The 15,012-nt window shown below is 44.5% G+C and overlaps 3 protein-coding genes across 3 annotated transcripts; all 3 read left to right on the forward strand.

Annotated features, from left to right (window-relative positions):
- The first annotated feature begins 81 nt into the window (after positions 1-81).
- LOC101760779 lies at positions 82-3,766 on the forward strand. Its single transcript, XM_004978396.3, has 3 exons — positions 82-394; positions 800-2,478; positions 2,566-3,766. The coding sequence occupies exons 2-3, from the start codon at positions 828-830 to the stop codon at positions 3,375-3,377; spliced, it is 2,463 nt and encodes an 820-aa protein (XP_004978453.1). The 5' UTR covers positions 82-394; positions 800-827; the 3' UTR covers positions 3,378-3,766.
- A 1,838-nt stretch (positions 3,767-5,604) lies between these two features.
- On the forward strand, positions 5,605-7,031 carry LOC101761184 (NDR1/HIN1-like protein 13). The gene has a single exon (XM_004978397.2). The coding sequence runs from the start codon at positions 5,864-5,866 to the stop codon at positions 6,740-6,742; it is 879 nt and encodes a 292-aa protein (XP_004978454.1). The 5' UTR covers positions 5,605-5,863; the 3' UTR covers positions 6,743-7,031.
- Positions 7,032-9,301: 2,270 nt separating this feature from the next.
- On the forward strand, positions 9,302-14,695 carry LOC101761574 (probable inactive tRNA-specific adenosine deaminase-like protein 3). The gene is made up of 10 exons (XM_004978398.4): positions 9,302-9,565; positions 10,056-10,138; positions 10,224-10,275; positions 10,684-10,754; positions 11,352-11,473; positions 11,649-11,731; positions 12,796-12,877; positions 13,566-14,027; positions 14,142-14,251; positions 14,328-14,695. The coding sequence occupies exons 2-10, from the start codon at positions 10,078-10,080 to the stop codon at positions 14,500-14,502; spliced, it is 1,218 nt and encodes a 405-aa protein (XP_004978455.1). The 5' UTR covers positions 9,302-9,565; positions 10,056-10,077; the 3' UTR covers positions 14,503-14,695.
- The last annotated feature ends 317 nt before the right edge of the window (positions 14,696-15,012 follow it).

Here is a 15,012-nt window from a genome sequence, read left to right on the forward strand (position 1 = left end):
ATGACAGCTACGGGTTGTGCTACTATGATGACCTTGCACTTTCCCTTTCCCCCTGATTCAGGCTCGCATCACAGCCATTGCCGTCAGGTCATGGTCGCCTTTCCGTGCCGGCCAAAGCATTATTCCTGCTGCTTCTCCCGTAGTCCCATCTTCAGGGCAAGGAATCCTAGACCAAAAGGGTGACACTACACTGCAGCTTCGTGCCTTCCCTCTGCTTGCTTTGCTTGCTTTATTCCCCCCTCCCTCCCTCCCAGCACCTTTCACTGTCACTCCCTCCCTCCCTTGCTTTTGCCTTCCCCATCCACCCACCCCTTCACCTGTTACTGCATTCGTGCGAGGCAACTCTTCAAGGGATTCTTGGCCCTCGCCGCTGCCCGTCGTCTCGTCGAGGCAGGTGAGTTTCCCAGTTCTTGTGCGATGAATTTTGTTTCTTGCACCGTGCATACTGCTCTTTTTCCTTGAGAGCCATTGTTGGATTCTTCGCCAGTGAGAAGGCACATGCTTCATGTTTCATACATCTTTATTTCCTTCTGCGTGATTTTCATTCAGTTTAGTTGATCTGCAAATTTTCTCAACTTTCACTTCTCCTGCCTTAATTTTTATCATTTTGTTCTTAGTTTTCCCTCTTCTGTGCTACTCTTGTTGCACACTTAACTCTATAGTGCTAGTAGATTCAGAAATCAGCTCCATTCAGTTTAATTTGTTTCATATCAGTGTTATGACCATCTTGTTAAAGGACTACATCTTTATTTCCCCCAATTGTTTCCATACTGATCTGCTTCCTTCTATCTATTTCCAGCATATATCTGTATCTCAGGGCTGAATTCATGGAGACAAAAATGCCATTTGATATGAACAATCTTATGTTCCACATCAAGAGAATAGTGTATCCTTCTATCAGACTTGGCTATCAATCTGCTTGTGACTATCCTGTAGTACTTGGCATTGGACTTCTGTTGCTGTTCCTGCACAGACTTTGCCCTTCTCTGTTTACTTTCCTTATGTCTTCATCTCCAGTGTTCCTGTTAACTGCACTTCTTCTTGGAGCACTATTGAGTTATGGGGAACCAAGTGCTCCAGTGATTGGAGAGGAAACACTGGAGAACCAGAAAAAATCGTCCCCTGAATCCAAAGTCTCTGTTACTGAATGTTCAGTTGAGGAGGTTCAGAATGTTGCTGTCACCTGCTCAGCAAAGAGTTTTGAAACTCCAGTTGTCTGCATCGAGGAAAGAACTTCTGACATCCTTGTGCATGATAGTCACCGTGATGAGGAGAATGTGACATCCATGTCTGCCGATACTGCACTTTGTGCAGAAACTTCAGAACTTAACAACGAAGTTATTGTGGAAAGAGAAGAGCATGTCGAGGAAATCTGCAAGGAGGTGGAGCTGCAACAATTTGAGAGCACCACTACTGAAAGGTGTCACTATGAAGTGAACAATCAGTATCAGTTTGGTGAGTTCATGAGCGCATGTTGGGAGCCTGTTATGAGGCAGGAACCTTGTTCTGATTCTGAATCTGATCTTAGCGATAGTTCTTCTGATGCATCAATAACCGACATTATTCCAATGCTCGATGAGTTAAACCTTCCTGTAAACTTGGGGACTGATCACCCTTCCTCAACCTTCAGAGACAACCTGAATTCCTCATCAGATGGTGATGAAGATGACTCAGAGGAGGATGGTGACCTTAACTCAGACAAAGATAGGGCAGAAGTGAAGAAAGACGATGGAAATAACCAGAAGGACTTTGTGGATCCAAACTCTTCAGATACGGAAAAGAATGAGAACTCGGAGAGTTTGATGGAGCGGCGAAAAGCAAAGAATTTTCTGAAGTTTGACCTTGACAGGAGGTTAATGGACATGCAAGATGCTGATGCAATTCAGAAAATGGAGGAGGCATCACGCTTCCGTGTTCAGGTTCCCTCCATTTCTACACCAAGGCCTAATCCGTTTGATCCTTCAAATGGTTCAGAGGAAATAGTAGAGTTACCACAAATTCCTGATTCAGCACCATCTGTTCTACTCCCCTGGAGAAAACCATTTGATATTCCATTTGACCACATTGTGGACCGTGACAGCCGTTTGCAGGAAACATGGACTCCTCGCTTGCGCTTTCCATCGGCACAGCGTAGGAAACATGAGAACTTGTATTTAAAGCAGTCTACCTATCTTCGACATCACAATGGCACAAAGACGGAGAAGCCTGAAGTCAGTGAAAAAGATGCCAGTGATAATCACTCAGACAACGATTCTGAGCAAGCATGGAACAATTGCAAGTTATTTGGCTCACTGGAACCACATGTTGGTGATGAGATTAAAATACTAAGTGCAGCTATTTCGGACGTGTGTGTGTTAGAAGTAAATCATGGAATTAATGAAGGAACTAAAAGTACTGATTCCATCAATGGCACAGATTCATTGTATATCCAAAAATCTATATCCAGCACATCAGAAGCGAATGATTCAGTTTCTTCAGGTAACATGGGTCATTTTCAGATTATTACAAATGCTATTCAAATTATGTATTTGCAATATTTACTCAACTAGTGTTAACATTGTGCAGGTTGTGAGCAATTACTATTGCGTTCTCTATCAGAAGAATATAATAATGAGAAACATATCATTGAAGCAGACTCCATCAGTGAAGTTAATTCATTATTTAAGTGCCGCATGGAGGAAGTACTAGTGCAGTCCATTTCAGAGTCCGGTATTGATCAACCATTGACAGGTGGTAAACTTGAACAAGAATTGAATGGTACTTTATCTGCAGAATATGCAATGCCAGCAATTGAGGCAAGATCGGTAGAAGAATTGAATTCACAATTTGCACAGCTCAGTGGAGAAGCATTAGAATGTGCTACTTCTGACTCCAGTTGTGATGATGAACATATCCAAGATAGATCAAGTGAAGCACTGCCTGTGGGAAATGGGCATACTTCAGAACTGCCAACCAAAAATGGACATTCATATCCCAATCTTGACAATCCAGTGGATGTGAATGTCGAATGTAAATCAAAGGAGCTGTTAACTGAAGGTAGTGAGCTTCCTGTTCTAGAAGCCAGATCGGTTGAAGAGATGAACTCACTGTTCAGGCAACTGGAAGATGAAGCGTCAGCTCAGGTGCCTCACAGCCCAGATCTCATGGTTGGTGAACATAATGGAGATATTGATTCTGGTGTGCTAGTTCCTGATGCGAACTCTAGTGAAGGTATCAGTTCTGCTTTTGTGCACTTAAGCAACGATGATGAAAAGATAAAGATTCCTGGAGATGGTGAAGTAGTCCTGGGTTCTGCGGAGCTAAACTCAGGACTACTGCGTGTCATGGAGACCAATGCACCAAACGGTGATGGCACATCCAGATTCGATAGTACCTAAGCGATTCAGATCAAAGAATCACTTGAAAGAGCTTAAGCTTCTGTTACTGAAGGGCAGATCACAGGGTGCAGCAACATCATCTCCTGGGAAATATATTTGGCCTTTGGAGAACAATTAATCAACATGTCCATGCTCATAACACTTCCTCTTTTGCTTACTCTGTTCATGCTGCTTTGTTTTTGTTTTCTTTTTCTGACAAAATATGGTGATATTAGGAGTTGCAGTTTTCTAGTAGCGTGGATCAAAAGTTTTATCTGCGGATTGCGAGATTTTGTAATGGGAAGCTATTTGTTTGTTTCATATATTTTCCGTGCGGATTAATAATCATGTAAATCCAAGAGTTACTATTTTTATAAGGAAAAAAACCAAGAGATACTATTACCACATCATGAAATCCTGTCCATCCCATGGAGCGTCAACGGTCTGGATCATGCCATAGTTGAATTATCTTCCTGATTTCAATCTCCACACGCTTCACGTTTGGGGGGCTTTGGGTCTGTTGGCCTGTTGGGCTACCGGCTATCGATTGGGCCAGGCCAACTGCAGCCCGACTGCCCAAGCTATTGTCTTCTTCACTTGCCGTCTCGGGCTCTCGGCTGACGGGCGCTTCCTCGCCGCCGACGCCCCAGTCGCGGAGACGCCGGCGGCAGCTGCCCCACCCTGCTGTACAGCAGGGGGCGCTCCGCCTCTGTCTCGGCAAAGCCTCTCCTTGTTACGCCCCTGCCTCGTGCACTTCTTCTTTTGTTGGTGAGTTATCCTCTGGATCGATCCCTCTCCTCTTCGTTTTTACTTATATGTCTTGCTGGTTAGTTTTTGTTCTACAGTGTATAAGAGCTCGCCTTCGTTCTCCTCCCGATCCGTTTGCTTTGGTGGTGTGGTGTCCAGCATGACTACCCAACCTCTCCTGTCCACCCATGGTTGTTCCAATCTATCCATTAGCTGGTGGTGGTTTCATCATCATCGTTTGGTGAATTGGGATGCTTTTCTTATAGCGATCGACTAGATCATATCATATTCTACTAGTACGACCAACACATGCCATGCGTGCGTACATGCATGCACATCGTCGTCTCCTTTGTTTATCGCTGCAGTGTCGGTGAAGTTTGTGACCAGTTCGTTCCTGCATGCGCTACCAACTTGATCAACGTCAGCGCAGACTAGCCCTTGATTATTGGAATTTCCGTGTTGTGGCTGCTGGTAGTTTGGTCATTTTTCTTTTCTGCACGCGGCGGTACAGAGACTTCAGAATGCACGGCGGCCTTAGGCTGACAAACAAAAGGACATGACAATGCAGGCTAACCTTTGATTATTTGAGATATACACTATATAGCCTTCTTGTTCTGCTCAAGTTAGTCACAATTTTGGAAGGCTCACTCCAGTTTTTAAAAGCCTGGACGACCTAATAAAGTTGGAGTAGTCATGGATGCATGGAAATAAAAGATACAGAGGCGGCCATGGCCCGGATCGGAAGCACACGAATGCCTCAAACCTCTCTTTTTTTTTAAAAAAAAAAGGACGAATGCCTCAAACTGGCTCAAGGAGAGGTTTCTTCCAAATGGAGGACTCAACGCAAACATACCTACAACAGGCTGGCGCTTCAAAATTGGACAAGTATAAAAAGACAAATAAAGGAGAGTATACACTAGACGGAACGGAGGTTAAATTGCTTTTTGTTAGATCAGCAGGCCATGCTTGAAAGCGTACCTCTTCCAGAGTTGAAGCTAGTTGGAACAGAAATATGGAATTTTCATCTAAATTGCTCATAAGTGGATGTCAATTACTGTGTATTCTTTGATGGCGGTGCCTGGACGGAATATGATAATAAACCGATACTGGTAATTTGCTCAAGGCTACCGGGCTGCTGAATTAATGGTGCTTTTTATTCAGCACCGCATGCCATCTGGTGGTTGTGTGAATAGAAAAGATGCCTCCCAAAATTGAAGGGGAAAGCTGCATGCACGCGTTGACGACCGAAAAAAAGGCCACTATCACGTAGCGTAGCATATTGTTAATTGGATGCATAACCTTTATTAAACCTCAATTAAGGTAGAGCAAAACACTGATAAATAATCTATTTTGAAAAATGGAATAATGTTAGATCACAAGCAACAGACTGCAGTGTAAAATACATAGATCGAGAAACGTATGATCAGATCAGATCACAACAACTCCTGCAAAATAAATAAATAAATAAATAAATACGTAGAAAATAATACCACAGCACCTGGTCTCACTTCTCAGGAAATATTTTATAGCAGCGAAGTAGGAAGAGCGTGAGATGACCGTTTCCCTCGTGTCCCTTTCTTTCGTCGTCTCCGATCATCTCACGCGCTAGCTCGCTGCTGCTCTTTCCACTCGTCCGTCGTCGCCATCAACAACCAACGCATACATTACATAAACGCCGCGGCCAACGTTCTCTTCTCCATTTCCATTTCGTCGCCTCTGCTCGGCTCAGTCAGCGAGAGCTCAGCTCGCAACAACTCCCCATGGCCGACCGCGTCCACCCCATGCCGGCGCCACCGTCTCGACGACCCGACCAACCATCAACCGCCGACGCCGAAGCCCCCGCCGCCGGCGCGGCGGAAGCGGCCACGGAGACCACGCCGCTGCAGCTGCACCCGTCGTTCCACGAGCGCCCGCTCTCGCCGCCCCCCGGCACGTACATCATCCAGGTGCCCAAGGACCAGGTCCTCCGCGTCCCGCCCCCGGACCGCGCGCGCCGCTACAAGAAGCTCGCCGCGCGCCCGGCCCGGCGCCGCCTCCTCCGGCGCGCCTGCTGCTGCTCCTGCGCCGCCGTCCTCCTCCTGCTCCTCCTCGCCGCCGCCTTCGCCGGCGCCGTGTACCTCGTCTTCCGCCCCCGCGCGCCCACCTTCTCCGTCGCCTCCCTCTCCATCCGCGGCCTCGACAACCTCACCGCCCTCTCGTCCTCCTCGACGCTCTCCCCCGAGCTCGACGCCGCCGTGCGCGCGGACAACAGCCGGAACAGGAAGGTGGGCATCGACTACCGCGGCGGCGGGAGCGTCACGGTCTCCTACGCCGGCGTGCAGCTCGCCACGGGGCGGTGGCCGGCGTTCCGGCAGCCGCCGCGGAACGTGACGGTGTTCGCGGCGGCGATGAGGGGCCAGGGCGTGCGGCTCACGGAGGAGCAGGCGAGGCAGCTCGCCGCGGAGGAGGCGGCGGGCGCCGTGCCGCTGGCGGTGGAGGCGAGGGTGCCCGTGCGGCTGCGGTTCGGGAAGGTGCTGCGGACGTGGACGGTGGACGTGAAGGCGCGGTGCGACGTGGCCGTGGACAGGCTGGCCGGGAACGCGGCGGCGGTGAACAGGGGGTGCAGGGTCAGGGTCAAGCCGCTCTGGTGGTGGTGGTGATCGCTCATCGCCGGCGGCGATCGTGACTGGTAATTACTAGGAGCAACGGTGCATTGATCACAGAGATTACTGCCAGGTTATCTGTGAAGAATTTTCTAGAGAAATTTTTTTGGGGTGTATGATATTTGGAGTCTATGTCAAGTGTGAAGGAAGGCTGTCGGTAATTCAGTATACAGGATGCACCACCGGTTGCATCAGATGTTAATGGTGAGATGAATATTACAGAGAAATTGATGTTACTGTACAGAAGAAGAAAAAAAAAAGAAAGGATTACTGCATCATTGTACTTTGTCATGACCAACAGGGGCTGCTGTGAAGGTGATGGTGGTGAAATTTTGAGTTGAGTCGCCGTGGCTGGCTCGGCTGTGTAGCCAAGTCAGTCATCTCGTAGTGCAGCGCCTGTCTTTGCTTTCGTCTGCCACCAACTTATTATTACCGAGTCGTCATCTTCTCTTGCGTTTTCAGAAGAATAATCGACCTTTTACAGCTGCACTGGCGATGGCGATGGCGATGGCGATGGCATGTAGCTAGCGGCATCCTGAAGCCTATTTGATCTTGTTTTAAGAAAGAAAAATAAAATTATGTGTATTGATGCTAATTTTCATTTATTCCAAAGCATCACGTACCCAGATGTGTAGGTAGTAATGTAGTACATGCAGCATGATGGCGTGGTGTATGTGTCGCATTACCAGGTAATTTTTAGCATCATCTCTGCTAGGGTCTTTTAGTTTCTTTTTGCCAGATGGCACGTAGCGGCATTCCGAAGCATATTTTTTTTTATATTATCATAAACTTATAGCGATACGATTTTTCCAAAGCGGCACAAATTTCATTCATAGATACGGATGAGCTGATAACACTAGCACTCCTATAGTCCTCTGTCCTATCTGCGTTTGTCTATGTCTTAACTCCTAAGGCTCGACTCGGCTGGCGCGAGCAATGAACAATTCTTTCTTTTTCTCTTTTTTTCGATTTCGTTTTCTTTTTCTCCGATGGGAGCGATGAACAATTCAACGGAACAAGTATTTTCAGGAACCCATCACCATCACGTATACGTCAGCTACTGATTTGGTCTGAAATGAGCCCTTATTGCAACCGGCCTGCATTACAGCTGTATGCATTTCAATTGGGATCGTCAATCTAATCCTGTCTGTCTCTCACAATACCTGAATGACGTGAGAATACTCTGCAATCCAGCATAATTTAAGGTCGACCAGTGTCATCTTTGTGTTTCTTCGTCTGTCTTTTTTTCCATTGTTGTCCACTATTTTGGTTAGTTTGTGCTCTTTTGATATTGAGCTCTGGTGTAAAATATGTACCTATTTATTTCGTATCCTTGGAATGTCGATACCGAGATAAATGAACCCCGAGCCAACCATGCTAGTTGTTCTTTAATCGTGTCATCACCCATTAGTCTGTTGGAGTTGTTCCAAATTCACTCCAGGATATAGGCTAAGCTTCTGACGGAGCGAAGCGGAGGCCCGTCGCCGGAGACTGATTCTCTTGCTAGGGTTTCGTGGAGACTGATTCTCTTGTAAGCCGCCATAGGCGTGTAACCCAAAACTCTTGAGATAGTGAGATTGTTGCTGGCTGGTGCCCGTGATTTTTCCCCTTCACATCGGAGGGGTTTTCCACGTTAAATCGTGTGTCTCCTCTGTGGCTTGATTCTTTACTTCATATTTCTATACGTCGTTCTAACATAGTCGTCGTCGCAACCAAGTGAATGTGATGACGTGTAATCCAGGCGTCAGTATTCACTTGGTTTGATGACCGTACAATAGCCCTGTGCTCCTCCATATATGGAGCGATCAGGGATGATTGTTGCAGGATCGTGAAGTGTGCTTTTACGAAATGTATCCTCATCGATGTCCATCCGAGCTTTCCTCTCTAGTGTGCCCTTTCCCTTCAGTCCCCCCTCATGGCATGATACATGGACTCCAATCGAACTCAGGTTGTCAGTAAAGTTAATACAAAACTCAATGACCTCATTTGTTCCATATCACTTTGCGATGCTTACTTCCAGACGGGCACGATTACGAACATACTTCTTCAGAATTGCCATAAACCTTTCAAAGGGAACATATTGTGTAAAAATACAGAATCGAGAACAATCCCGCTCTCGTGTGTTTGAATCAGCGCTGCCTGTTACCGCTCCTTGATCCGGCGCAAACTGGATACCGCCGTGCCATACAACAGAAAGAGTCTCGTCCCACGTGCCCCAGCAACCCGTGTGCCGCCCGTTGAATCCGACGGTGGTAAGCGGATTTGACAGCTACCGCTATTTCACCCGGCGTTATCTTCTCTTACTGCCGGTTGAGATGGCGGTAGCCATTTACCGCCGTTTGATCCAGCGGTAGGGGTCCATTTCTGCAAATTTTTGGATCCCTATTTATATTTATTTCTGCAAATTCGTAAAGTAAAAAATATAAAAAAAAATCAACGGGACGGGCTTACCGTAGACGCATGCATTCATTCCTGAAGATCGGCCCGGTCCGTCGTTATATCGAAACTGTCTTAACAGCCCAAAAGGCCTAATACGCCAGGAGGCCCGAATACCGCACAGCACACGGGAACGGGACGGAAGAAAAGGGAAAATCCAAAACCCTCCCGGCGCCGCCGCTAGACGCTAGCCACGGCGGGTCCATCAGTATCTCCTCTGAGTCCGCCGCTTCCTCCTACGGGCTCCGCTCCGGCCATCATCTCCCAGCGCTGCGGCCGCCACCGGCCCCACTCGATCCTCCCCGGGGTTGGTCTTCTTCCAGCGCCGCCGCTTCCGGACTCATCCTCCGGCCGCGCCTTCACCGGAAGCTTTGCCCACTGCAGGTATGCGGTACTCTGCGCCAGGATCTAATCACAGCTCTGCTTGATGCCTAGAATTAAGTGTGCGCGTTTTTATACACTGAAGTTGCGGTACTCTGCTCCTGAACGGTATCCACCTGTTGCGGTGTGGCCTTCTATTGATGTGAATTCTAATGTTCGTGGTCAGATTTGTTTCCTGCTGATGTAGACTATGTAGTAGAGACTTGTGTAACTGTGGGTCAACTTTGCTGATTGAATGTCGGGCAACCGATTGCTTTCTGGCCCTTTGCTTTCAATAGGAATGGATTAGACCAGTCCCTTAGGTTTTGGTGGGAATATCAGTTCAGATTCAATTCCCCCAACAGAAGCGCATTCATCTCCTGCCCGTCCAAAGGGGTTGAATGGGCCTAATTCCCATCCATCTATGCAAGATTGCCTCTCTCCCTTTTCTTTTTTACAATTGTTTTGCTTACCTCAAAAATGTGACCATGATTGCTCTGCTTCTTGGTTTCAGTTTCTTTTGAGAATTGGTCATCATGGGGTGGGAGCTCACTGAGGTCCCTGGCATCCCGACGCCCTCCCTCCAGGACTCCACAGGTATTCCAATCGCTTTAATTGCCCTAGCCTGCAATTGACTTTTATTGCTATTTGATTTTGTTTTTCTTGTTGCTTTGCATACCAGTTGATGTGGTGGCTGCCAACATTGAACCAAAGCTAGCCAACGCTCTCATTAGGTAAAGGACTTTTCATCCCTGTTCTTTTAGTTTGGATTCAAACTTTTCAGTGGTCTGTACTGTTTTGGGAGTTATTGTTTTGTTAAGAAATTCAGGAAATAATAGTTGGAAGGCTGTGCGTTGGATTAAGCAATGGGTGTCTAGAAAAGCCAATATTACATCTGGAATTTCTACTCTTCTGCATAGTAACATATTGTTGTCTTTGATTTTCAGTTATGTTGCATCCACCTGATATGAAATTCAAACCCCCAATGTTTCTATTTAGTTCTCTCTTCAATAAGAAAATCAACACCATGCTACATCTTTCTCTCTGCGAGTTGCAACACGTTCCTGGTTGTGTTTGACTTTAGCTTGACCAATTAGTGTGATAAACATTCCAAGTAATTTTTTTTTGTTTACTGGTCACAGGGAGTTGAGCATGATATGTCCTTTGGAGAATCTGAGGCATGTAAAGCGGGTTCGTCGATGTACTGAATGCGGTAGAATATGCAAATTCTCTCAATTTTCATTTTCTGTTTGCCTTCTGAGCACACTACTCATGGAAGACATGTCACTAGCTTTCTGAAAACACATGTTCTAAAAGTCATGCCATAGCTCTAGAGATACTCCTAAATGTCAGATACAGAATGATTTTTATATTTTCTAGTCAAGCACAACCTTGTGATGCATCAAAAGTTACTTTTGCACGATCATTAGTGGAAAGTTTTATTATCATCGGGACGCAGGATGCCTTTTCTATTATTATCTTGTAAAATATCTACATATGCCAAAGTATTTGGTCCTTCAATGCAAAAAGTGCCCTTTTGTGCTGATTTGTGTCAGGTAGTAAGCAATTTTAATGAACAAGGAAAATCAGAGTAGCTGGAACTTAAACTGAGAAACACAATATTTCAAGTTGGCCTACCATGTAACAAATATTTCAGAATCCCTTAATCTTGAACTAGTAAAAGCAGAACCAACCACCACAATGTGGAACTAAAATTGAGCAGATCATAGTATTTTTAAGCTTGGCTGGCCGATAGCTAATAATTATTGCATAAGTTTTTTCTAACTATGTGTTGTATTACATTTGACAGGAAAATCTGACTTATCAATAATCTTATGCCTTTCTACTGGGTCTCAAACTTGTATAAAACAGCTTCCTGGAGATGTACAAAAGATAGTGGATACTTATCAGTTGAGTCCTTTCATTGCAAAAGTAAGTAATGCTTTCATCCTTGGCTAAAATTTCATTTTGGCAATTTTTTTGGGCATGTGAAAGTGCTAGCCATGCGATTCTGGATTGTATCCTTGACAGAACCTCTTATTTAGCTAGACTTACCTTGTGCCCTTGTCATATATTGACATTCACTATTTGTTAAAGTCTTTCACAGGTTGCCAAGTGTTCCGCTACATCAAAAGAGGAGTGGGAAGAACAATGTAAACTTTGGCCAACTTCTTACCATCCTGCGCACAAGTATGTCCTAACTCTTATGTGTCTGGTTATGCATTTTCTTGTGGCGTTCTGTAGGATTTATAATGTCGGTTCATAATAGTTCTCCCTCTGATCCCAAATATAAGTTTGTTAGGACATTGACATGGTCTCCAACATTGCACTTTGACCAATAGTATCTATTAGAATATATTATTTTAAATAGAAAGAGTTACAAAGTATGAAATATGTACCATAATGAATCTACTTACATCCAGCCTCATGCTATCAATTTTAGTTATTGATTGTCAATGCTAAAAGGTTTGTATTAGCGCAAAGCTAGATGGACTTATATTTGGGATTGGAGGAGTACTTGTTAGTCTCTTTGCCCAAACATGCAATATTTTCTAGGACATGTTACCTGTTGGGACCCCCCTTTTTTTCAAAATGTTATCAATGAAGTTAAGAGAAAAGTAATTCTGTAGCTGAATCTCAAAATGAAGCAATTGCTTCAAAGTTCCAATCACCATCAATATACTTCTACAGAAGTTTTTCATGTCCCAACCAAGGTTGCCAGCAAAGCTGCTTCAGTTGATGGTGTAATTGGACCTCCAGTCTGCCACTCTAGCCTATAGCACTGCCCTTGAACTGATAATACTCCTCCATCTTGCAGCATGACTCCATTCTTGATGGATCACTTTAATCTGCTTGGGTAGTTGCATCTGCATCCACAGCTCTAGTTCTCCTTTTTTGTTTATCCAGTGGTGTCCTGGACATTGGCAAGTGCATAGCTCTAGGGTCTAGAATTTTCAGTGGACAGTGGTGTTTGGTGGGCTCCTGGTTGTTTAACTTCATGTTATGGCTCATTAATTACAAAAGATTATTCATATATTTTAAATAATTATTTGACAGAATGGAATTACAGTAACAAGTGTTTGCATCCAATTGGCAGTTGTTCATATAGTTTTGTTGTCTGTAGATATAGTTTAGTGCAGAGAATTAGAGTTGCATAGATGCTGCAGCTTTACTGAGTGGTCTTCAACTCTTCATTCAATTTTTTATTATGTGCTTAAGTATCCTTTCCGATGGATTTCCATGTTAATTTACAGCCTTGATATTATTCGTGGATTTCGAGATGACGAATTACCATCAATATTTAATTGCATGAAGACTGCTATTCAATTATCAAAGGTGACCACTCTTGGCTTAACAATGCCTCTTGGAAGCTATATTATAATTATTATATTGTGCTCCGTTATTTTCAAATGTATGTCTCATTGTGGGGCTGTGGGGGCTATGATTACTATTCTTCAGTAGGATGCTACTCAATTTCATTTTATGTGTAACTGTTTAGGGTAGGCATAAACGATTCTGAAAGTTTATGCACATTTAATTTAGTATCTCCTTTTGCTTGGTTAGCAACCATACCCAACACCACTCGTCAACAAATACCAAGCAATAAGTCCATGGCTTTGCGCAGACACCATTGAACCACCTGAAACAAGCAGAGCAGATTAGTTGGGGACCAAGTACGCCACCCCCAGCACTTGAGAGACCAGATCCAGTAGCTGGGGGACTAATTTGTGACACACAAAAAACTAGGTGACAACTAAATTGGTTGAAACCAATAAAACTTCTGCTGCTGGATTGGACTAATGGACCAATGACGATGGGTTGGGGCATGCAGCGTAGTTTTGAAGCAATTGCGGTGGATTTGCATTGCCGCACTAAACTGGAGACTGTTTCTCTTTGAGCTAGCTTCTCAAGAAACCAGTTCCAAGAGTGTGATTCCATGAAGTTCTATTTTATCTTGCTGGATGATTGCTGTTCAATCCTATACTTTTCACTAACCTCTACTTTGGTTATCTGTATCTACCAGGCAGGTAATGCTGCCATTATTGTTGATCCATCAAGTATGCAAATAATTGCGAAGGCTACAGACCAAACACACCAGCATGATACATCTGCAGAAGGAAACAAACTTGCTGAAGTGAAAGCAAATGATACCTTCTCTTTGGATGAATCAACTGAGAATAATGGCAATTTGTTATGGCCAAGCTCCCGTCTTTCTAAATGCAACAGTTTGAACATGGAAGTCTCATGTATAAATCCTTTGGGATGGACGAAACAAAGGACTACTGAGCAGAAGCCATTGCCCTGTGAAGGCTGTTTTGCATGGCATCCCTTGAGACATGCTGCCATGGTTGCCATTGAGAATGCCGCTGAGAGGGATAGAATGTTGTTCCCTTCATCGACTCCAATTACCATGCCAGATTCAAATGGAAATCTGGAGGATTATTCGGACAATGAACCAGCAAAAAGGCTAAAGATGGATACAAAAGTGAGCCTTGTTGCTTGTCATAAGTTTCTCATTGCAATGCTGTTGTATAAACTGTCAATTATGCTTTCATTTCCTCTGTTTTTTTTTTCTGACATGGTCAAATTTGAACTTCAGGATAAAGAGCAATCTACAGATGAATCATGCTGCGGCGACTTGTCTGAAACCACCAGACCATATCTCTGCACAGGATTTGATATCTACCTTGTTTGGGAGCCATGTGCAATGTATGTTCACTGATATACTTTGACATCAATGTATATTCATAGTTTCATTTTTGCTCACATGTGTGTTTGTTTAAAGGTGTGCGATGGCACTCGTACATCAAAGATTCAAGCGCGTGTTCTACGCTTTCCGGAATCCAGTTACTGGAGCGCTCGGTGGAGTCTACAGGTTGCATGGGGAGAAAAGTCTAAATCATCACTACAATGTATTTCAGGTTTCAGTACCTGAGACATACCTGAATGGTTTTGAGTGACTGTTAAAAAAACTGCTGACTGGACCTCCTTTTTATTTTATTTAGAAAAGAAGATCCATGAGGTTTCATTTTGCATCATGGATGCCATTTTTGGTACAAGGGCATATCAGGCTTCCATGATACTGTCTTGTTGTATCATTAAAAATTGCTCCTTCGGTTACCTTTAATATAATTGGATGCTATTGACCTTTTATGCTCTTGGAGATATGGCATTGACCTGGGAGCTATTTCTAATTAGCTGCGTCGAGGAGCTATCTGATCCTGATTTAGCTGTTCAGTCTAAAGTTCATATAGGAGTGGTTAAGAATTTTTGTTCGTTGCATACAACTTTTAAGCTCCGCACTTATCTGTATTGGAGTTCTAAATATACGAACTGAAGAATACATGAAGCTGGCAACATGAAAAATTTAAAAGCAGTAATAATGCTCATTTCTCTTCTACAGAAACTGCCAAGTCTGCATCTTCTGGAGGATGCTATCAGTACTCGGCCATTTTACTTCAAAAGAAGCT

The sequence above is a fragment of the Setaria italica genome, chromosome VIII, assembly GCF_000263155.2.
Source record: "Setaria italica strain Yugu1 chromosome VIII, Setaria_italica_v2.0, whole genome shotgun sequence".
In the NCBI taxonomy this organism is placed as follows: domain Eukaryota; kingdom Viridiplantae; phylum Streptophyta; class Magnoliopsida; order Poales; family Poaceae; genus Setaria; species Setaria italica.